The sequence below is a fragment of the Salvia splendens genome, chromosome 20, assembly GCF_004379255.2.
Source record: "Salvia splendens isolate huo1 chromosome 20, SspV2, whole genome shotgun sequence".
NCBI classification, from domain to species: Eukaryota; Viridiplantae; Streptophyta; class Magnoliopsida; order Lamiales; family Lamiaceae; genus Salvia; species Salvia splendens.
Window position 1 is genome coordinate 845,706 of NC_056051.1, and position 22,547 is coordinate 868,252.

At 36.8% G+C, this 22,547-nt stretch overlaps 3 protein-coding genes and 1 pseudogene across 4 annotated transcripts; 1 reads left to right on the forward strand and 3 right to left on the reverse strand.

Moving 5' to 3' along the window:
• Positions 1-1,509: 1,509 nt before the first annotated feature.
• LOC121782698 lies at positions 1,510-7,374 on the reverse strand (annotated as a pseudogene).
• Positions 7,375-8,394: 1,020 nt separating this feature from the next.
• On the reverse strand, positions 8,395-11,471 carry LOC121781016 (thiocyanate methyltransferase 1-like). 2 transcript variants are annotated; one of them, XM_042178693.1, is made up of 8 exons: positions 11,342-11,471; positions 11,115-11,245; positions 10,174-10,260; positions 9,713-9,813; positions 9,525-9,624; positions 9,210-9,256; positions 9,024-9,102; positions 8,395-8,803 (listed from the first exon to the last, which is right to left on the reverse strand). In XM_042178693.1, exons 1-8 carry the CDS (start codon positions 11,421-11,423, stop codon positions 8,750-8,752), a joined length of 681 nt encoding a protein of 226 aa, XP_042034627.1. In that variant the 5' UTR covers positions 11,424-11,471; the 3' UTR covers positions 8,395-8,749. The 2 variants fall into 2 exon arrangements, with proteins under 2 accessions (XP_042034627.1, XP_042034628.1); XM_042178694.1 differs by lacking the exon at positions 8,395-8,803 and adding an exon at positions 8,811-8,948.
• Positions 11,472-16,487: 5,016 nt separating this feature from the next.
• Positions 16,488-17,422, forward strand: LOC121782700 (DNA ligase 1-like). The gene is made up of 4 exons (XM_042180651.1): positions 16,488-16,915; positions 17,017-17,128; positions 17,172-17,243; positions 17,375-17,422. The coding sequence occupies exons 1-4, from the start codon at positions 16,488-16,490 to the stop codon at positions 17,420-17,422; spliced, it is 660 nt and encodes a 219-aa protein (XP_042036585.1).
• A 1,055-nt stretch (positions 17,423-18,477) lies between these two features.
• Positions 18,478-21,006, reverse strand: LOC121782701 (probable thiol methyltransferase 2). Its single transcript, XM_042180652.1, has 8 exons — positions 20,946-21,006; positions 20,718-20,848; positions 19,649-19,735; positions 19,311-19,411; positions 19,148-19,247; positions 18,925-18,971; positions 18,765-18,843; positions 18,478-18,618 (listed from the first exon to the last, which is right to left on the reverse strand). Exons 1-8 carry the CDS (start codon positions 21,004-21,006, stop codon positions 18,478-18,480), a joined length of 747 nt encoding a protein of 248 aa, XP_042036586.1.
• Positions 21,007-22,547: the final 1,541 nt, after the last annotated feature.

The window sequence follows — 22,547 nt, forward strand, 5'->3', positions numbered from 1 at the left end:
AAATAAAGAGAAACATGTGAAGTGATTTTTCAATGCCTTGAAGATTTCTACACCAAAACTCATTTTTGGAGTATGATTGGAGATGGTCAAAAGCACGAGTAAGATGACCCCGTTGTGGCGCTGCTCGCCCGGCCGCTTGCGTTGTGGCTGCCGGTAATTCGCCACACCCCATATATATTTATTTCATAAACCCTCTATATATCATTCTACACCATTTTAATTCTATATTACCACTCACAATGATAGTCATGAATAGTGCAGTTTTTTTGGTTTTTAAAATTTTTAGGGTTTGTAATTTTTGAATTTTTAAGATTTGTAATTTTTAATTTTTGTAATGAATGAATGAATTTTTTGTATTATAAATGTTTATCGCTTTTATTTTTCAACTAAAATAGTCAATAGTCATGAATAGTGCAGTTTAATGTTTGTGGCATAGGAAAGGGCATAGAGCATGGTGCAAGGTTGTGGGAGTTGTGACATTGCGCAGAAAACGAAGGGAATAATGACATGGTGGAGAGTTTGGGTGGGGCAGGCTTGGAGAGCAAGGTTGTGGAAGTTGTGACATGACACAGAAAATGAGGAGAATGATGACATAGAAGAGTTGGGGCGTGGGTTGTGGATACCATAACGTGTCACGACAATAGTTAGTGGATTTCAAAATATAGTACTCCCTCCGTCCCTTAAATATTGTCACAGTTTAACCGGGCACGAGTTTTTATAAGAAATGTAATGGAAAGTGAGTTAAAAAAAGTTGGTAGAATGTGAATTATACTTTTAAAGTATTAGTGTTATAATAAAATGTGAGTGAGAGTAAATTAGTGCAATGTGGGTTCATTATAAAAAATGGTTAAAAGTGAAATGTGACAAATATTGTAGAACGGACAGAATGGAAAAATGTGACAAAATTTCAGGGACGGATGAAATACTCCACAAAAATAGCCTATATGGATCATGCGAAATTTTAGCGTAAAAATGAAGAATGCAAAACTATCTCAAACATGTAAAATGCAAAGTCGAGGTTATGATGATAATTCTTCTGTGTAGACCGCGTCTAAGAAAGTCTTAAAATTCATCATCTTTAATAGTACTCCTTCCGTCCTACGATAATATTCACTATTTTCTTTCTAGTCCGTCCCACAAGAATATGCATTTTTCAATTTTAGAAACTTTTTTCTCTCTAATGAGGTGAGACCTATTCTCCACTGTCAATACTATAATTACTTTTTCTCTCTACCTCTCTCTTACTTTTACATATTTTATATTAAAATCCGTGCCGATCACAAAGTGCATACTTTTTAGAGACGGAAAGAGTATTATTTTATGTAGATATTTATGTTTAGATAAATTATAGTACTAGTACTAATTAAACTACAATTATTTTAGGATTGAAATTATAAGGATCCAAATATTTATAAATTGTCACCGCCTTTTTCCGAATCCATTATTTTTACCAAAACACGTTTTCCTTGATATATTTCTGAATCTAAACAAATTAAAGAATATGCAGTCCTACTTAATTGTGCATCCATTTATACAAATATGTACATTATGGTTAGCTTTGTGGCTTCTTGTATTTTGATCTATCCGACTGGAACGGAGCGGTGCCGGAGAGTCACACGGTGGGTCTTGACGTCGGTCGAGCAACTGCCTTGTACCGACACCACCAAGGTGAGCTCCTTGTCCTTGCTGTCCTCAGCCCACCAGCTTTGTGCAGCTCCCCCGGTCAAGTCCTCCAACTTGTGCAACTCCTCGTGATGCACTGTCACGTCCGCCTCTTGCTCTGGTTGGATCAACCCGGCCGCCGGTCCCACCTGTCCAAAGCTCAGGTTTAGCAAAGCTTGTGGGCTAGTTTGCACACGTTGACACATTTCTTTTTCGCACTCATTTTAAAAAAATTATACTAAGTAAGAAAGAGAGATCTCTTATTTAACTCTTTTTGCACTTTAACTATTTATTATACTTATCATTTTTGCAAAACGACTGCGAAAAAAATGTGCCAACACTAAAGGAACAGAGGAAGTAAGAGTTGAGAAGTGGAAATTTACGTGGAGCCAACGTGGGAAACCGAATGAGCCACGTGAGCGGCAGTTCGGGTCTTCGTTGGCGCAGGGTCCTAGACACGTGATTTTGAAAAAGACGCAGTGTTCGGGACTTGGATTGGTGATCTTGAAGCAGAATGTGTCCTGGTTCTGGAGCTCGATGGTGTCGGTGCTGACCGACGTATCGGGGACGAAACGCAGCTCCTCGATGCTCGACCTGATCTCCTCGTTGGTCAGGAGGATCTTGGCAAACTCCTGCCTCCTAACTGCTTTATCGACATGAGCAATGTCGAGGTTGAGCTTGCAACGGACGGGCTTGTGATCGCTCTCAACCACGTCCATACAAGCGTCGTACCTTGAATGCAACACCCAAACATCACTACCATTTAAGCAACAAGTAGTGTTTTAAGAGAATCAAGCCTTACTGCGATATGGAGGCGATCACGGGGCAATCTAAGCTGCAATCTTTCGTCGTCGTACCTGCTTTGTTATCCCGATATAGAACTCTATCACACCAAGCCGGGATGCGTTTCTTCTCACCCGAGTCATAACCTAACATACACCGTTAGATCAGAATATCCTCATGTCGGATTAGACAATCACACAAGGCAATGAATTACCTCCTAAACCCGGTTTTCCTATCTCGAACTTGTAGGTGGGAGGAAACATAAGGATGGCCTCCCGCATCCCTTGGAAGACTTTTCCAGCCTTCATCTCCGCTCGTAGCTGATCTTTCTGGCGAAGCCAATCAAAGCTTCGCTGAGAAACCAAGTCCCGAGCTTCATCATAGCTTATGCCGAATAGGCGATAATTCAAATCGCCATTAAAGACGACCATATCAGCTTCGGCAAGATCAGGCCTGGCCTCTTCAGGACCGGTAGATGTCGTTTGCTGGCCAAAAACACTTAACATCACTCCAACCAAAACTTAACAAAACTCAAAAAACTTAAAAACTAAACCATACATTTGAGTTCTTGACAGCCTGATTAGCCGACGAAACACCAGCTGCGAAAATGAGGAGCCACGGAAAGCCAAACGAATAAAGCAGCCAAAATAAATATACGCAGAGAAGAAGAGAGCAAGACAAGTAGAGGCATCGCACCATACCAGCGGTTTGCGTAGACCGACTAAAAGACATTGTTCGGAAAATATGATCGAAATCAGCATTCCGTTTGTTTACTGCTTCTAAGTGTGCAGCTAAATGACAATTTACAAAACATATCAGCTGATCATGCACTCTCAACCTCAATCCTACACCTCCCTGCAAGTGTAAAGACGACATAAATTACCATTTCGCTGTCAAGGGACGACTAGAGCGGCGCACCTTATTTCCTATAGCTCGCCCTAGACCACATGCCACAGCAGCAACATCCAAGTCCCCGACATGGGGCCTCACAGTTTTTCTTACCCTGAAACGAAGAACAACGTCACCCAAAATATTTGTCCTAATCATATAGTAAATCTATAAAGAGTAAAGGTCAATTTTGGTCCTAAACATATGATCAAAATACGAATTTGGTCCAATACATTCACTTTTTGAAAAACGGGTCCATAACAAATGAAAATGGGCCAGGTAAACCTTTTTTACGGTTTCGTCAAAAAACTAACGGTCAACGCTAATTGCACAGTTCCATGACCGTTAGTTTTTTGAAGGAACCATCAAAAAAGCACCACTAGACAACGATTTCATTTGTCATGAACCTGTTTTTTAAAAAGTGAATGTTTTGAACCAAATTCGTATTTTGATCATATGTTTAAGACCAAAATTGATCTTTACTCATCTATAAATTAAAGAAAAATCTTACCAAACCGCTATCATCAAGGCAGCCAACTGCCTCGACCCTACACGTTCGAAGACAGTTCTTTCGTTCAAGGCCTTGCCGATATTATCTAGCCACCATTGCCCCACAGCGCTCCCTTCTAGTCCTACCTAAAATTGCAAACTCAGTTGTCAAATTCTAATTTAAAAAATCATCGAAATCGCACATTTGATGTACTTAGAGGTGTACCGTTTCTTTCGCTGCAGACATGGCAAGAAAACCTGCACCCATCTCCACTTCTTGCAGGCCGACAACTACAATACCAACGTCAGAGACTGCTAAAGATCCCAGCCAGGACTTGAGGGCCGTTTCAGAAGCTCTTCCTTGGCTAACGTTCCATGTTCCAACCATAATGGTCACTTTGTCTCGCCTTGTATACATATCTGCTCGTTCCGATAGTTGTTGGCGCAACGTGCTATCGATGGTAGTAGGGGAGGATATGTTCCACCCCCGAACACCACCGTGTGTGGCTAAACTAAAGAGATGCCCGTGGCCAACAACTAGTTTTATAATAGGCTCGTTGTGGGCAACCCAACCGGCTACCAAGTTCCCTTCGAGGTCTAGTATCTGGATGTTGCCTGTTGCATATCCAACCCATATCCTCGAACCGTGAGAGCAGAAGCTTTGTACAGCAGCAGGGTGGCGAGTGAAATCCTGCAAGCGGTTCCCGTTTCCGTCCCAATGGATTATCAATCCATTCGAACAACCTGTCCAAATCACACCATCTGCAGCAATCATCATTGCTTCTATCTTCTTTGTGTCTTCGACTAAAGCTCCTGCCCCCTTAGCTACTTTACGAACAGCATCCGCAGCACCTATCAGAGCATTGAGCGACCTCTGCAGGAAGCCCTGTGATTTATCCTTTTTTCCCTTGTTGACGAACTTCGCATTATCCCCGTCTTCAACTGGCTGGTCTTGAGATGGCGTGTCCACGCGATTCTCAATCTGACCCTCTAGGTTGAATACTTTAAGCAGCTCCCTCGTCCGAGCGTTCCTGTTTATTAAAAAACGATCAGACTTTTGGCTTTTTCGAGTGAGATTAATTTGAGAGAGAGCAGGTACCATAGTGAAAAGGTTTGAGAGGCCGCAGCCCAAACCTTGGCTCTAACATTGTCAGACAACAGATATTTCACGTCCGAAGAGGGCATGTTGCATACGCCGTTAACGGTGAGTAGAGCTCTCAAATCGATAACTGATCTCTCGACCAGCACAGAAGCCATTCGCCTTTCCTCCTGCGTTAGTCCAAGAGACTTTTCTAGACCTTCCCACGGCCAGATCCTTATATTCCCACCCTCTGCGCCCGTCCATATGTCACCTTCATATAAGAATCGGAGGGAGAGATCGAACACATGAACAAACAACAAATATTTCATATTCAAGAACTACGAGAAAAGATTAAATAAAGGGGGGTTACCGTAGAAAGACATTGTCATGGAAAGAACCGGAGTTTTATGTGCTTGCCATGACAAGCCTTCTTTGAAGGTGTTTCCATCGGTGAACTGCTGGTCCATCTTCCAGGAACGAACCTTACCGTCCTTGTGTCCGCTCCAAACCATCTTACTCGCTTCGTCGACCATCAAGCAGAGTGTTGGAGACGTGCTTGCTGACTCGTGAAACATGGCTGCCTCCTCGTCTCCCCTCGGTAACTTTCGCCCAGGTATCTCCGCGACACTCCCCGGCTCAAATGTGTCTGAGTATTTCCACACTCTTACACCAGTTTCCTGCCCTCCCCACAGCTGTGTGTCTGTGCTAGCAATCGTCTTTATTAATTTTCCACCCTGTTGAAGTCCACAAACTTCTAGATTCTTTTACACTTAATAGGCTTATTATAAAGAGATTAAGAGAAGCACACAATGACTCACTACATAACATTTTGCTATCCCAAATTTGATTTCTATGTTAAGAAACATCCAAACAAACAAAATTCTGATCATTAATAGAAGACTGCTTCTATGAAATCCACACCCCTTTTATCTTCTATTATCCAAAGCACATTAGCTAATTTATTAATTGTGAGTTCTTTTCCTACCCAGTGAGTTCAAGGAAGTATTTATACACGCATTTATACATTTATGATCTATTTTATGTACTTCCTTTGTCACTGAGTCGTATTCTTTTTTAGGCTGTCCCACTGTAGCTGATTCATTTCTCTTTTTTTTTGGCAAAAAGCAACCTATTTCTTCTATCTTACTTTACTCTCTCTTCACCTCTCTAACTTTTTCTTTCCTACATTATTCTCCCTTCACTTCACACACTTTTAACACAATTTCTTAAATCTCTTGGCGAAAAGAAATGTCTCTACTACAGTTAGACGGAGGGAGCATTTGGTTTTAGAGAATGTATTATCAGAGTATGTCCCATACTGCCGACAGCTGGAGGACTATTCTCTCATCCCCACGGTCAGGGCACTAAGCGGTAGGGGACTTGCCAAATTTTTGCTCCATTCACATGGGCAGGTGTTGGCAATTGAAACATAAAAATAAATATAATAATATCTCACATCGGTGTACACAAAGAGCTTAATCCACTATATAAGTCTCATAGGCCTCTCCTCTTATCACCAATGATGGAACCCATGGATTTCTATCAACAGGGATCGAACCCAACCACATGCTTAAGGACGAGACGTTGAACACTAGACCAACCATGTTGGTTTTTCAATCTCTTTAATTTATACTCCCCTCCATCCACAAAAAATAGTCTCATTTTGATATTCCGCTATCTCCACAAAAAATAGTCTCATTTCTAAAAATTGAAAGTTTCTCTCATACATTATCTACTTATTCTCTCTATGTCTTACTTTTTACCAATTTTTCATTAAAACTCGTGTCGTCCTTAAATGAGACTATTTTTTATCACCACAAAAAATAGTCTCATTTCTAAAAATTGAAAGTTTCTCGGATATTTTATCTACTTATTCTCTCTATATCTTACTTTTTACTAATTTTTCATTAAAACTCTGTTGTCCATAAATGAGACTATTTTTTATGGACGAAGGGTTTATGAGTTTCTACTCTCCATTTTGTCCGACTTTATTCTTTTCATCTAAACATCCACGTTGACAAATTTAATCACAATATGCACCTAGAATTAATATTTTAGACAATTAAAAAACATATTGGAAAATTGAAAAAATATCCAACCTGTGATTCCCTCAAAGGGTGAGGCCTAATCTCGATACAGGGCGGCCGGGTGGGGTGCATCGCGGCTCGAATAGGGGCCTTGAACACCCCGACGCCGCCGCCGCTGCCGACGAACTCGGGCAGCGGCTCGTTGGGCAGCATCTGACCGTCTTCGCAGGCGCCGGCGCCGGCGCCCGTCTCCATCATGTGGTTGACGGGATATCGGTAGAAGTCGTCCTCGTCGGAGGCGCCGTCGAGGCTGTGGTTGCGGGGGTGGTGGCTGCCGCTCGTCTTCGGCAGCTGCTGGCTGTAGAACTGCGATTTCGGGCGCGGCGGCGAGTGGGATATCCCATCTAGCGCCTTGACGTCGGGATCTTTGGGGGGATCGTCCATTTTTGTTTTGCTTTGTTTAGTTGGGATGGGAATTTTGGTGTTTTGGTGAAGTTGGGAGATGGGAATTGAGGAGAGAGGTTGGAAATTGGGAGGGAGAGTGAATGTCGGATTCACAAAGAAATAGTCAGATGGTGATCACACAGACTTTTTGGCGGTTAAAATGAACATCCTATTTAAATACGTACAAGTTTTAAATGAGGAAATTCGAAATTTGGCCATAATTTGTGATATTATCTTAAAATAATAATAGCATTATACTCCCTTCGTTACCTTATAGTTAAGTCATTTTTCCATCTCGGAAAACTCTCTTATAGTTGAGTCATTTTCATATATAGTACTCCCTCCGAGTCATTTTCGGGAGTAACCTTTTTTCTCTTTCTTACTTTACTTTCTCTTACGTTATTTTCTCTACTTTTTGCCTCTCTTACATTTGTATCTATTTATTTAACATACTCAACATCTCTTTATGAACTTTGTGCTGAAAAGTTTCGCTTTAACTATGAGGGAACGGAGGGAGTACTTTTTTTTCTGATAAAAATGCACATAATGACACAACATACACGTACAGTACCGAGGACGTCCGCACACATATTTGATAACCACAAATCCATAATACTAGACCTACCAAACCATCGGGCGGGAAACGTCGAGAGCACCAACACACGCCTATTCGTACTAGAATTATGAAACATGCGCGGTACCGAGAATGATGCGTCCAGGTTTGGCAATCATGTCATTATACTAGCTCAATTCCTACCTATGGTTTGTGGGTATTGTTATTGTTAAGTAAGAGGGGGCAACCGCCCCTCCCCGACTACCCGCTACCATGGACTTGAGCGTTAATTTTCCATCGTCGCCCTCTCCGATAGCTTGAGACGTTACTCCTCCCTCCTCTGTTAGGATCCTGGATCCGCCACGCCGAGTGTAGTGAATGAATTGGGTAAGTAGTAAGATTGTGGATAGTGTAATTATGGGTCAAAAGTTAGGATATTACACATTAATAGCCATTGTAGTACTATAAAACAAAAATGATTGCTAACAGCTGCAACCACATCACACATTAACAATCTACAAGAACCATAGGATTTTGCCGCAAAAAATTTACTTACAATGTTCTGAAGCATAACTATGAAGAATTCAGAATTATGTTCCAACAACTAACTAAAGCATTAGTCCACAACCTTATTAGTTCTGGATTCTTATAATGATCTCATAAATCTGGAAACATGCTTCTATAAGTATGTTTAATCAAAGAATAACCGGTTATTTCCTTCCCTTTTCGTTGCAGAGACGACTGAAACGAGATAGACAAGCAACTTCATCCTATAACTTGCTAGCTTGGCAGCATATCCCAGTGTTTATCAACAGAATATGATTAAACCGATGCTTCGCATTGAGATCTTCTCCATCTCCCTAACTTCTCTCGTCCCTGCCATGGGTTCAAGAACGATGTTTCAGATCTAGTTGCAAATTTAGCATATGTGCTAGAAATATGATGTTTTCGCTCTTCCCTCATCACAAGACTCGTTCACATCCATGGAAGCAAAGAAAATGGATAAGTATCACTTTGTAACCTAAAGTATGCATATTTTGTCAGATAGTATATCTCAAGCAACATGCAAGTGAGCTTCCGCATGAAATCAATCTACCTTTCGACGAGAAATAGCCAACTCGTTGTCTGAAATACATGTTGCTTCGAAACCAACAGGATGCAGCACCTCTTCATAACTGTGTAGATAAAAAAAATCGTGAGAAGTACACCAAGACAAGTACAAAGCTGAAATGTAGAGAAAAAACGAGGTGTTTTCATGAAATCAAGTCAAAGTGGAACTTACTCGGAAACTGATACTTTAAACGGAGGGCCACCCTCATGATCATCTATCTGAAAAAAACAATATTACGCAAATGATATAAGTGCTTCAAATAAATACGTCTGCATTCGAGATATTTTCACGTTATCAGTAATATATTCATTGTAACAAAAACTTTTCAACCGTACATGTGATGACCATAAACCTTGCCTAATGTGTGTGGTTATAAATCACCTTTCAGGTGAAGACATCTTGTGTCGAAAAGTAATGAATGACTAATTGACTATGCACTATATATATACGGGCTCAATGGACTTTGGGTTAACAATTTTGACTAACCGGATACATTAGTGTTATGAGCTCCCCATCTGGTTTCAGAAGCTCTGACATTTTCTTGGCCCATGACGATCTTAGCACGGGTTCAATGGCACAGAAAAACCTGTAGAGGCCAAATTATAATTTAATGAACACTAACGAAAATACAGCATAATAATATGAATGCCTGTCCCGAGGGCGAGGAAACTTACGTGTAATCAAATATGAGATCGAACAACTGATCTGGACACCATGTGAAGAAGTCAGTCTTTAAGAAAGTACAGTGCTCTGCCTTTGGTGAGCCAGACTTCAACTACAATGTAATGCAACAATCTTAGCTGAAGATTAACAATGTTGTAGACAAAACTACAGATTACGAAATCCTACTGTGGATTACACACAAGAACCTCGATGCAAATATTACGAGTGTGTACAGACAAAAGCAGCTGCCAGATTTGATACATAGATTAAGTGATATAGGCACACAGCATACAGAAAATAAGTAAATAACACAAAATTACTTCAAAAGTTGAAATGTTATATGGTTACACCGATATCAAAACAGGACGTTCTAACGTATTTTTCTAAATTTGTATTAATATCACATTTCTTTACATCTACAAGCCAAGTTGCAAACTTTTTATTACTGGTTTATAGATGAAAAATCTCTTACTTCCATTGCTTTCTTAATGGCAATGTCTGATATGTCCAGACCTACAACATAGCGCTCGGCACTTGCGATCTCCACCACATCGTAGCCCTGCACATATAGAAATTTATATCAAGAGCCAACCTAGATACAGAAAACTGAAAAAGAGAACACAGAGATGAAAGCACAAACTAAAAAAATGATAGATTGAACTGACATTCTTCCAGAGTTCAACATACAAGCCTTAATGTGTTAAAATTGAACTGACGCGTATTTTTTGACAAGAGAGTTCAACATACACGCAACAATGTGTAAGCTAACCATTGACAGAGCAGTCAAAAAATACATAAAGTTGTCAACCGGCATGGCCAGGCCAAGGTTAGCACACCCCGGCACAAGCCTACTACCCTAACCGGGCAGGCCTTTAAAGATACTAGAGGTCGAATCTCTGAGACTAATATAAATCAAAATTAATCATTTAAAGAATAGGTTCATAGATAAATTTTTTACTCTGGAAGCATATAGGATAAACAACTCTGCAGTTTTTGCTTAGAGCCAGAAAATGGACTACTATTTACAAGATGAAATTTTTATCCAATATCAAGAGCAAACAAGTTGGTCTTGAATTATAACACAATGTTTACCATTCCATAGTAGTGGAGTACATTTTACTTTTTAGTAAAAGTCAACACATTTATTCTCATTATGTTAATCTATCTTACTTTATCATCTCTTCATCTCCCTACCATTTTCATTTTCTACTTTATTGTTAACTCACTTAACACAATTTTTCTTAATTTTCGTGTCAGAAAGAAATATCTCAACTACTATAGAACGGAGGGAGTACTAGGTTTTATCTTCATTTCCTAGTATTTTCTTAAATTAAACCCCTTTTAATTGAATATGAACTGTCTCTGCCTCCAAACAAAACCCTTCCACAAACTCAAACATAGAGAGAGACTTACACTGCCGCAGCCAGGAACAAGAGCTCTGCCCATGGGAAGGGATCTAGTGCTGTGGAGATGAACAAGGATTGGGGTAGGGCCCCCCAAATCCCAAGGCGTTAGACCTTCCTCCCAGCATTTGTCCCACCTATCTGAAAATTCCCACCAAACATTAAAAAAAAACCATTTTTTCTCAAATGAGAAATAAAAAGATTTCATTTTTTAAAATTTGTTGAGAATGTGCTTACTGGTGGAGCTGGATTTCTCAAGAGGCTTCACGGTTACATCAGCGGGAACCGGAAAATTGGATGCGGGAAATTCAGTAGACATTTTGTTGAAACGTAGAATTCGAGAAGGAAAAGTTGATTGTGGTGGAGGTTTGTGCACCTATAATAAAGTGGAAATATATGGTAAGAACTAAGAATAAGTAACCTTCTACCGTGTCTACAAAAAATAGAGCACATTTGACATTTTTGGTTGTCCACGAAAAATAGAGCATATTTAAAAAGGAAAAGTTTTCAGTCACTTCTTTCTTACTTTTTTCTTCTCTCTTACTAATAATATGAACCTCACATTCCACTAACATCACTTCTCTCTTACTTTTTTTCCTATTTTTCGTAAACAGACGGAGTAGAGGTGGGTCGATACGAGATATCGTATCGAAAACGTTGTATCGTATATTGTATCGAAAATATCGATATGAAAGAATTTCATATCATTATCGTATCGAAAGTTTCGATATATCGAATTTCGATATATCGAACTTTCGATATGGATAATATCAATATCGATATCGTATCTAATACCTGTATATCGAAAATTATAATTTCAAAACTTAAAATTCACACAAAAATTAATAAAACTTCAACACAATAAAATTAATAAAACTTCAACACAATTTTAATTAATAGTGTTCTTATCTCCATAATCAAAATACAACACAACCAGGTACAATTAAATGGATTTATATATATTTATAATTTTAAATTTTAATATGTATTGAATTTCAATATGTTTCGATATATACGATATATATCGTATATTCGATATAAAACGATATATCAAAAATATCGATATATATCGTATATTTGATATAAAACGATATATCGGGATATAAGGAAATTCATATCGTTATCGTATCGAAAACTTACGATACGGTATCGTATCGTATCGAAAATTACGATATATCGAAAATTCAATAATTTTTTGATATTTTTCAATACGATATATCATTTTTTCGATATTTTTCCCCAGCTCTAGGACGGAGTACTATCTTTGTCCCATAAAAATAAAAATTATTTTATTTTTAGTCCATTCCCAAACAATAAAACTTTATATTTATAAAAATTTATTTCCCTTTAATGAGATCATTTTCTCTAACGTACTGTTCTTTATATATTTCTTACTTTCTCAATTTTAAATTCATATATTTAGGTCACGGAGGAATTAATAATTAATTATTAAGATTATAGTACTTCGTATGTGTTGTATATACATTTAAATTTTTACGATAAATAGTATCAATTAGATTTATTGAATATATAGTACTGTAAGTGATAAGCTTCAATTACATTTATTAAATAATAATAGTAATATTTCTATTTTCATAACAAATTTTGTACTAATATACTAGTAATATGAATGGCAGAATGCCGTAGGACATAAAAAACGAGAAACCGAAAAAAATCAAGATATATAAATAAAATAATTTATATATTTAAGTAATTTATTTGAATAAAAAAAGAGATATAACTAAAAATAATTTATATATTTATTTATATACATCGATGTATTAAAATGACAACACTCTTTATTATTAGAGCATACCATCATTTTAGGTAATTGGATCTGAAAATCGTGTGCTTGTCAAGCTGTCATGTGGTAGCTAATTTTAATTATGCTTAAAACGCGGAGGAGTAAAATAGGAAATATTTAATTTTACATTATCAGATTGCAGTGTTATTCATTGAATATTGCAGTGTTACCACGGAAATATTGCAGTTTACCACACAAGCAATTTTGTAATACATTAGACTGCAATCTGTGTTCTGTTCACGAAATTTAATCCTAGGGTTTCGACTTGTGAATATTGAGGCGGCGAAATGAGAGTAATCATCGTATGGGAGAGAGAGAGTGGGATAGAGAGGGGGGATTTGGAGAGTTGCGCTATTTTTGGGGGATATACCCAATTTGATTCTATATGAAATGACTAAAATGCCACCGACAGCAATTCCTAATACACTAGACAACAATCTCAATTCTGTTCGTGAAATTCAATCTTGAGCGTTGGATTTTCGGATCTAACGGTGTATATTGGTGTTATGTTGTTATCCTATCTATGGTGGCACCATAGTGTGCCCCTACTGTTGGGGTTTGGTGCGTCTTGCACAGCGGAAGTCATGCATTCACAAATAAATCGTACATATGGATTTATTTGACAGATTATTGGATCAATTTATCACATGTTAAATACAAAATTGCATGCTATAACACATATAATTCACAAATAAGGAATCAAAACCCTAGTTCATGAATTCCCACGGTTTAGAATTACCGATCTGATTCTCCAAAGAATCGACGATTGCTTGCGCCTTCTCCACATGAAGATCTCTCCGTACTCAACCAGGAATCTTCTAATCTGCATCCCGAACTCAGATAATGACATTTGGGTGGGCAAAGCTTGTCAAAATCGAAAATAACTTGATTAGAAATGAGACAGAATATCAGTTTTGTCAAAAACTGATTTTTGTCCACTCCCAAAAGGGAGCACGGAAATTATGAATTAATTACTACTAAATTCCATTTCTAATCTCCTTTTATATTGAGTTATAATGAGCCAAGTTAGGGATCCATGGAGGTTGGACTTGGGTCAAACCTGTTGGACTATTACTAATTAAATTGAGCCCCAATTTAATACAAATCCGACAGAATATTATTGTCGGCCACTATATTAAAATAATATTGATTGTCCGTCCAATCCCAAATTACGAGTAATCCGGGCTTTACCTCTTTATCTTATTATTAGAGAGAGAATTGTTATAAAGTTCCCTCATAAAATAAAAATAAATTATAGAAGGCATTGCGTCTTATCGAATGGTTATAAAGTTTAATCTTTGAAATAATTTAGAATAGTAGTACTCCATAAAGTAACTAAAACTGACGAAATGCGTAAGTTGTTGTTTTTAAATTTCAATTAAAAATACTGAATGACTTGGTTGATATTAGAGCATCCGCAGCGGTGAGCAGCATGCTCACCGCCGTCCTTGCCGCTGGCAAGGACGAAGCTCGTCCGTTGATGCGCCCTGCCGCTGGCAGGGTGGTGCTCTTAGCTAAGAGCACGTCCGTGCCAGCGGCAAGAGCACGAGGTGGCGACGTGGCAGCTTCTGATTGGCCCGTTGATTTATCATTTATTATTATTATTTTTTTAATAAAATCGAAAAAATCTGAAAAATTCAAAATTAATAAAAAAAATATTTTCTCACTTCCTAATAAAATATATCCATTTTTTCCACACTTTTAATTTATTTTTTTTTCATTATTTTTACCCCCAAAATTCATACTTTCATCTATAAATACTCTCATTTCAAACACAAAAAATGACACTATACTAAACAACTCTCTAAATCTCAATTTTTATGAGTTTAATTATGTAATTTTTAATTTTTAGGAGTTTAATTATGTAATTTTTAATTTTTAGGATTTTAATTATGTAATTTTTTATTTTTAGGATTTTAATTATGTAATTTTTAATTTTATTTGTAATTTGTAATATTTATTGTGGTTTTTAAATGAATTTTAATATTATGGAAATGTTTTTGTTTAATTGAATTTTATATTAATTGTGCTCGTCCTTGCGGAAGAGCACAGTTGTGGGTATTGTGCTCTTGCCAGAGAGCAGGCATGAATAGTACCGCCCGGGCCCACAACCGTGCCGCTGGCAAGAGCACGGTTGTGGATGCTCTTAGATTTTTAATAAGTTTAAAATAATTTTCAAACTTTTAAATAATTTTTTTCCCCTATTGCAACAATGAGAATCGTGAGCAAAAATGATAAGTTTAAGATATTTTTTTTTATCAAACTTTAATAATATACTACTACGTAAACATAATATTAGAAGCATAAAATAAAAGAAAAACATGAATCATAAGTTATGAACAACAATATCATATCTCATAAAAGAAACCAAAATCAAATCAATTATAGCTATGCATACTACCTTTAGTGTCCACCCTCGTACGATACACGGTTCAAACATTTTTCGAAAACGACTAATGAGAAGAAAGAATCGAAAATTAAATGTAACAACAAAAGGGTAAACAAAAGGAAAAAAAAAGAAAAGTACATAGAAGCACGTAGAGTAAAAACTCAACTATTATAAAAGAAAATGAAATTTATAATTTTTAAAAACTCGCTTATACATAATATTAAGGGTAGTATTTTTAATACTGAATGTGCAATATAATATGTAATTGTTCAAATCATTATATTTGTGTTTATCTTGTGACAATCTATTTAATTTTATTTGTTATTCTGCGCGAATATCTGATGAATTCCATCACCCAAACACTATCATCTTTGTTTCTGCTTTGAAAGAAGAAATTGATGGTAGAATCCAAGATATTCTGTTTCTGAGTCAGGGAAGACCGCTGCAGTTGCCTAATGGAAATCTTCTTTTTTCTATTTCTTTTTTATTTTTATTTTTATTTTTATTTTTATATTTTGTAAATAGATTCTTGGGATTTTGTATCATTCCTGCTGATTCACTTCTCTGAATTTGACAATTTAGTATGACCCTTAATTTTCCATTTGCTTTCATTCATTACTGAAACATGTTGTTCAAGAGTCAAAAATTGATTGTTAACTCCAAAATCTGAAACCATTCTGTTATTGCAGCCTCGATTTTGGTGTGACGTCTTGTGACTGCCAATTTGTGCCATACTCCATCTATAATTTTTCTCAAGTTTTTTCTTCTTTTTTTAAGTTCATCTTCTTTTTTCTATAATATTTATACAGGGGAGAAATTTGGTATTGGAGTATTTGGGAAGATCTGCATTTTATTGTGAAGTGTTTGGAAAGTTTTGCATTGATGCTCGTCCGTATGCAGCTTTTTGATATTTTTATTTACAGAATTAATTAATTTAATCAATAAATAATTTTCTCTCCAAAGAGGGCAAAAGTGTCATTCATGCTACTCCATATTTTATGTTGAATGTGGGCAATTCGTAGATTTGAATTTTGACGGTATTTCTCTCTCTGGTATTTTTCAGGTGAAATTTAGACGACGATGTCGTTTTGATTCTTAGCTTGCTGTGAAGGCAATTTGATGTTCTCGTTCTGCTCATGCCGCCACACCTCGCTCCTCGTCTCTCTCTCTCTCTCTCTTCCTCCCGAACAATGCCCGGCTCTTCCCGCTCATCTTTTGATCTTCTCATGGCCAATGCTTCCAAGAAGAAAAATCAACCGTCCAAGGCTAAAGAATCATCACCACCGAAACGCAAAAGCCCATCTAAACCCCAATCCCAAACCCCTGATTTACTTCCACAAAAGGAAGACACACCTGAAAATCAAGATATTGTGCAGAATTCGAGTTCCTGTGAAATCGGTGGATTGAAAGATTCAGATTCAAATCCAATTCAGACTAGTAGTAGTAATGCCGACAAAGGCTTGGTGGCGGCGAAGAAGCCGAAGTTGTCAATTACGCCAGAGGAGAGTGTATCGGAGTTGAAGAAAAAGGCTGTAGAATTCAAAGCGAACAAGGAAAACGGGTGCCTTTCATGTTTTTGGCAAAGACGTTGGAGGCTGTCTCTAAGGAGTCAGGCAGGGTTGTTAATGTTATCACGGGCATTGTGTGTAATATGTTGAGGACGGTGATGGAAACAGCGCCTGATGATCTCTTGGCGGTTATGTACCTTTTGGTGAATAGGATCGCACCTGCTCATGAGGGTTTGGAGCTTGGTATTTGGGAATCCTCGATTATCAAGGAACTTGCTGAGGCTTGTGGTGCTAAAGAAGCACATATTAAGAAGCAATACGAGGTGATTGGATGATTTACCATTGAAGTTGACTATGTGCTTCTAGGTGTCTATGGTGCCTTTCTCCTTGCTTGTTATGATAACGACAAAGAAGAATTCCAAAGCATATGCAAAATTGGTATATCTCTACTTGATGCCATCCTGATGACAATATTCTATGTTCATGACAAAATACATAATTGTTGCTGCTTGATGGTTTGAATTTGTATTTGATGTCTAATTGGTATGTGAACCTTTGTTTCTGGTTAGGAACTGGATTTTCTGAAGCTATGCTTGAAGAACGTTCTTCTAGACTGAACTAAGACAGTCCTAAACAGGTAGTGGGCTCAATTATCAGTATATTTTGCCCAGAGAAATTTATGTTGAACTCCTTCAGTAAACAATCAAGATTTAATGTCTTACTAATGTATGTGACTCTTCCATAGTGAAAATAAAGTGAGATACTGACTTGATTATTTGACAATCTAATCGTATTCATTGCTACAGTAGGTTAATTATCGGAGATGTGACTTTGTTTAAAAGTTCTAGTATGTGAAAACCATTGCATGCTACATTCCATACTATTTTATTTTATTGTTGTGCATTTTTGTGAACTCCTCTGCTTGCTAAAAAGCACTATATGTTTCCTTCCATGAATTACAATTCATTTTTATCCACAGTTGAATTTCTTCGTTATTACCTTGGATTATGGAGCATCCCCTCATCTTGTTTATTCTAGGGAATTTCTCTGAGGTTTCCACATTTACTTCGTGTGCGAGAAGATAAGAATCCAGAACAGGCCTCCTCTTCTTAATAGTTGATTGGAGCCATTTCAGGTTGCTGATATGTATAACGCACAGAAGCACACCCAGAAAGATAACCAAGATGAAAACGACGATGCTTCAAATGGAAAAGAACGCCTTTCATTAATTCCGGAATGGCTGTTCATTGCTGAGAAAAGTAAGCTGGTTTCTTTTCTGCAGAATATTTCATTTTACAGTGGTTTTAATCTATATGGGAACCTAAGATGCATTTTAATTAAACTTGAGTTTGCATTTTAGTTTGGAAAGATGTAATATTTCTGGACGTAGTGATAATAACGAGCTGGAACATGCAGTATAGTCATCTATTTCATACTTATATGTCAAACATCTCCAGCATTTGCAAGTTGTGAATTTTAATAACTCCATATGATATTTAATGATAACTATTTCATTCCAGGTTCCATTCCTAAAATTAACTAGCTGTATAAAAAAAAAATCAGGCACGTGCAACGGTAAAAAATCGGGTACCATTTTTGATGTTCATTCTGTTCTCATAAATCAAAAAGTATGTTTCATAAATCAAAGTATGGTTCATCAATGAATAACCATTTATTTGCCTCCCTTCTTTTCATTGCAGAGACAAAGGAAACAAGATAGACAAGCACCCCAACTTGTCAACACGTCCCTGTGTTTTTCTGCAGAATATGATGAAACCCTTCTCCTTCTCCATCTCCCTAGCTTCTCGTGTCCCTGCCATGCGTTCAAGAACGATCAATGTCAGAAATATGATGTTTTCGATCACAAGACTTGTTCACATCCATGGAAGCAGAGAAAATGGATAAGTATGCATATTTTGTCATAAATCTCGAGTGAGCTTCCTCACGAAATCAATCTACCTTTCGACGAGAAATAGCCAACTCGTTGTCTGAGATACACGTTGCTTCGAAACCAACAGGATGCAGCACCTCTTCATAACTGTGTAGATAAACGAAATCATGAAAACTACACCAGACAAGTACAACGCTGAAATGTAGAGAAAAAACAAGTGGAAATTACTCGGAAATTGATACTTTAAACGGAGGACCACCCTCGCGATCATCTATCTGACAAAAAAAATAGCATGCAAACGATATAAGTGCATCAAATAAATTCAAGTTTTTTCTGCGTTATTAGTATTTATAATTCATCGTGACGAGCTTTCCAACCGTACATGTGAGGACAACGAATCTTGCCTAATGTTTTCGCATCTAATGACTTTGGGTTAACAATTTTGACTAACCAGATTCATTAATGTTATGAGCTCCCCATCTGGCTTCAGAAGCTCGGACATTTTCTTGGCCCACGACGATCTTAGCTCGGGTTCAATGGCACAAAAAAACCTGTGGAGGTCAATTTAATGAAAATGCAGCATGAATGCATGTCCCGAGGGCGAGGAAACTTACGTGTAATCGAATATGAGATCGAACAACTGATCCGGACACCATGTGAAGAAGTCACTCTTTAAGAAAGTACAGTGCTCTGCCTTTGGTGAGCCAGACTTCAACTGCAATGTAATGCAACCATCATAGCTCAAGATTAGCAACGGTGTACACAAAACTAGTGTGGATTCTCGATGAAAAATATTGTACAGACAAAAGCAGCTGTCGGAATCGATACATTGATCAAGTGATATAGGCACACAAAATAACTTACTACAAAAGTTCTTTTTGTACATTTGCATCAATATAACATTTCATCACATCTACAAGGAAAGTTGCAAACTTTTTTATACATCTCTTACTTTCATTGCTTTCTTAATGGCAATGTCTGATATGTCCAGACCTACAACATGGCGCTCGGCACTGGCCATCTCCACCACATCGTAACCCTGCACATATACAAATTAGAGACTGAAAAATGAAGAAGAGAGCACAAAGATGAAAGCACCAATTCAAAAATGATGATGACATTCTTCCTGACTTCAACATACAAGCAACAATGCGTAAGCTATCTGAGACTAATCCGTCCTTTAAAAATAGAAACTATTTCCATTTTAGTATGTCTCTTAAAAATAGAAACTTTCTATTTTAGGAAGTGGACCCCACAATCCACTCACACTACTTCCAATACTTATTATGTTCATCTTTCTTATTTTACCAAAGTCTGTCTTATTTACCAATTATGCATTAAACCCGTGTCATTTCAAAAGTTTCTATTTTTCAAGGACGGAGATAGAATAAACCAAATTTAATCATTTGAGGATTGGGTTTATCGATAAATTTTAACTCTGGAAGCATATAAGATAAACAATTCTGCAGTTTTTTGCTTAAAGCCAGAAAATGGACTGCTATTTACAAGATGAAATTTTTATCCAATATCAAGAGCAAACAAGCTGGTCTTGAATTATAACACAATGTTTACCATTCATAATTGATAGGAGTATATAATATACACGAGGAATGATATGCTACATATTTTATGTATGTGAGCACCATTCTCGTTCGACGTGTTTCAATTTATATATTTAGTTTCATTCTAATACATTAAAAAAAAATTAATTTCACAAAATTCATAAAAATCAAAGCTCGATTTGCTCGTTTTTTGTATAATTTTAAATAAACAAATAAAATAACAGATCAAGCTTTGATTTTTATGAATTTTGTGAAATTAAAAAGTTCAATGACATTTTTTTAATGTAAATCAAACTAAATATATGAAGAAACAAACAAGCCTAAACGTGCGTTGAATGAGAGTGGTGCTCACATAAAGCCTGTAGTATATCATTCCTCTAATATATATATATATATAATACTTTCAATTGAATATGAAATTAAACTCTTCCAGAAACTCAAACATAGAGAGAGACTTACACTGCCGCAGCCAGGAACAAGAGCTCTGCCTATGGGAAGGGATCCAGTGCTGTGAAGGTGTACAAGGACTGGGGTAGGGCCCCCCAAATCCCAAGGCGTTGAACCTTCCGCCCACCATTTGTCCCACCTGTCTGAAAATTCCCACCAATAAAAAAAAAACAGCCCATTTTTTCACAAATAAAAAAATAAAGTGATTCACATGTTTAAATTTGTTGAGAATGTGCTTACTGGTGTGGCTGGATTTCTCAAGCGGCTTCACGGTTACGTCAGCGGGAAATTCAGTAGACATTTTGTTGAAACGTAGAATTTGTGGAGGGAAAGTTGGTTGGGGTTTAGGGAGGCAGAACTTGAGGTTTGTGCACCTATAATAAAGTGGACAAATATGGTAACAATGACGAAACCCTTCTCCTCCTCTTAGCGGGCCACTTGCATACCCCGTATATACATTTAAACTTTTACTTTCTGTCATAAATATCAATTAGATTTATTACATTTTTTAAATAATAACAGTTACTCCCTCCGTCCCCCAAAATTCGTCCCGGTTTGACCGGGCACGGGTTTTAAGAAATATAATGAAAAGTGAGTTGAAAAAGTTAGTGGATTGTGGGACCTACTTTTATATATTAGTTTTATAATAAAATGTGAGTAGGAATGAGTTAGTGGAATATGAGGCCCACTACCGAAAATGGTAAAAGTGAAATGAGACAAATTTTGGGGGACGGCCGAAAATGGAAAGTTGGGACAAATTTTCAGGGACGGAGGGAGTAATTTCTATTTTCATAACAAATTTTATAATATACTAGTAATATGAATGGCGGAATACTGTACGACATAAAAAAGTTAAGATATATAAATAAAATAATTTATATATTTAAGTAATTGCATATACATTTTGAATGGTAGATATCTTGAATGGACGGAGGGAGGACTTCATAAATATTGCATATACATTAAATTTTTACTTTCAGTGATAAATATCAATTAGATTTATTAAATAAGTTATAAGCTTCAATTACATTTATTAAATAATAATAGTAATATTTCTATTTTCATAACAAATTTTATAATATACTAGTAATATTATACTCACACAGACACACAAAATATTCACTTCACACCGCACATTCTACACAGGCTATACACAAAATACACATACTACATAACATTACAAACACAAACACAGTACACACACTGCACACACGATACACAAAATAAACACACTACACATAAAATACACACTACACACACTGCACACACTATACACACACTGTACAAACTATACACAAAATACCAACACTACACACGTTACATACAAATTACATACACTACACACAATATACACACACTACACACAAATTACACACATTATACACAAATTATACACACTACACACAATATACACACACTATAAAAAAATACACTCCACATATTGTACACACTACACATGATATACACAAAATAAACACTACATACACTATACACAAATAAACATACTACACACGTTACACACAAAATACACACACTACACAAATTTTACACAAAATACACATACTACACACATTAGACACAAACTAAAATTTCAAATTTGGTTCAGTTTAACTTTTTGAAAATTTAAACGTTTCGATGCGGTTCAGTTCAGATGAAAAAATCTGAAAAAATTCCAAAAATTGATGCTTGAAATGTGTGAAGTGTGTTAAATGTATGTATTGTGTGTAGTGTGTGAAATGTGTGTAGTGTGTGAAATGCATGAAATTTGTGTAGTGTGTGAAGTGTGTGTGAAATGCTTGTAGTGTGTGAAATGCGTGTAGTGTGTGAAATGTGTGAAGTGTG

Bases quoted from the DNA above. Each gene is read 5' to 3' on its own strand.
- LOC121781016 (XM_042178693.1), bottom strand. From the start codon at position 11,423: ATGTCTACTGAATTTCCCGCATCCAATTTTCCGGTTCCCGCTGATGTA. The intron at 10,261-11,114 runs GTAAGTCTCTCT...CTATATGTGCAG, and splicing joins TTGTTCCTGGCTGCGGCAGT to GGCTACGATGTGGTGGAGAT. The intron at 9,625-9,712 runs GTAAGTTTCCTC...TGGCCTCTACAG, and splicing joins GATCTCATATTTGATTACAC to GTTTTTCTGTGCCATTGAAC.
- LOC121782700 (XM_042180651.1), top strand. From the start codon at position 16,488: ATGCCCGGCTCTTCCCGCTCATCTTTTGATCTTCTCATGGCCAATGCT. The intron at 16,916-17,016 runs GTTGTTAATGTT...TTTGGTGAATAG, and splicing joins TCTCTAAGGAGTCAGGCAGG to GATCGCACCTGCTCATGAGG. The intron at 17,129-17,171 runs GTGATTGGATGA...ATGTGCTTCTAG, and splicing joins ATATTAAGAAGCAATACGAG to GTGTCTATGGTGCCTTTCTC.
- LOC121782701 (XM_042180652.1), bottom strand. From the start codon at position 21,006: ATGTCTACTGAATTTCCCGCTGACGTAACCGTGAAGCCGCTTGAGAAA. The intron at 19,736-20,717 runs GTAAGTCTCTCT...GTATATGTGCAG, and splicing joins TTGTTCCTGGCTGCGGCAGT to GGTTACGATGTGGTGGAGAT. The intron at 18,844-18,924 runs GTAATTTCCACT...TTATCTACACAG, and splicing joins TTTAAAGTATCAATTTCCGA to TTATGAAGAGGTGCTGCATC.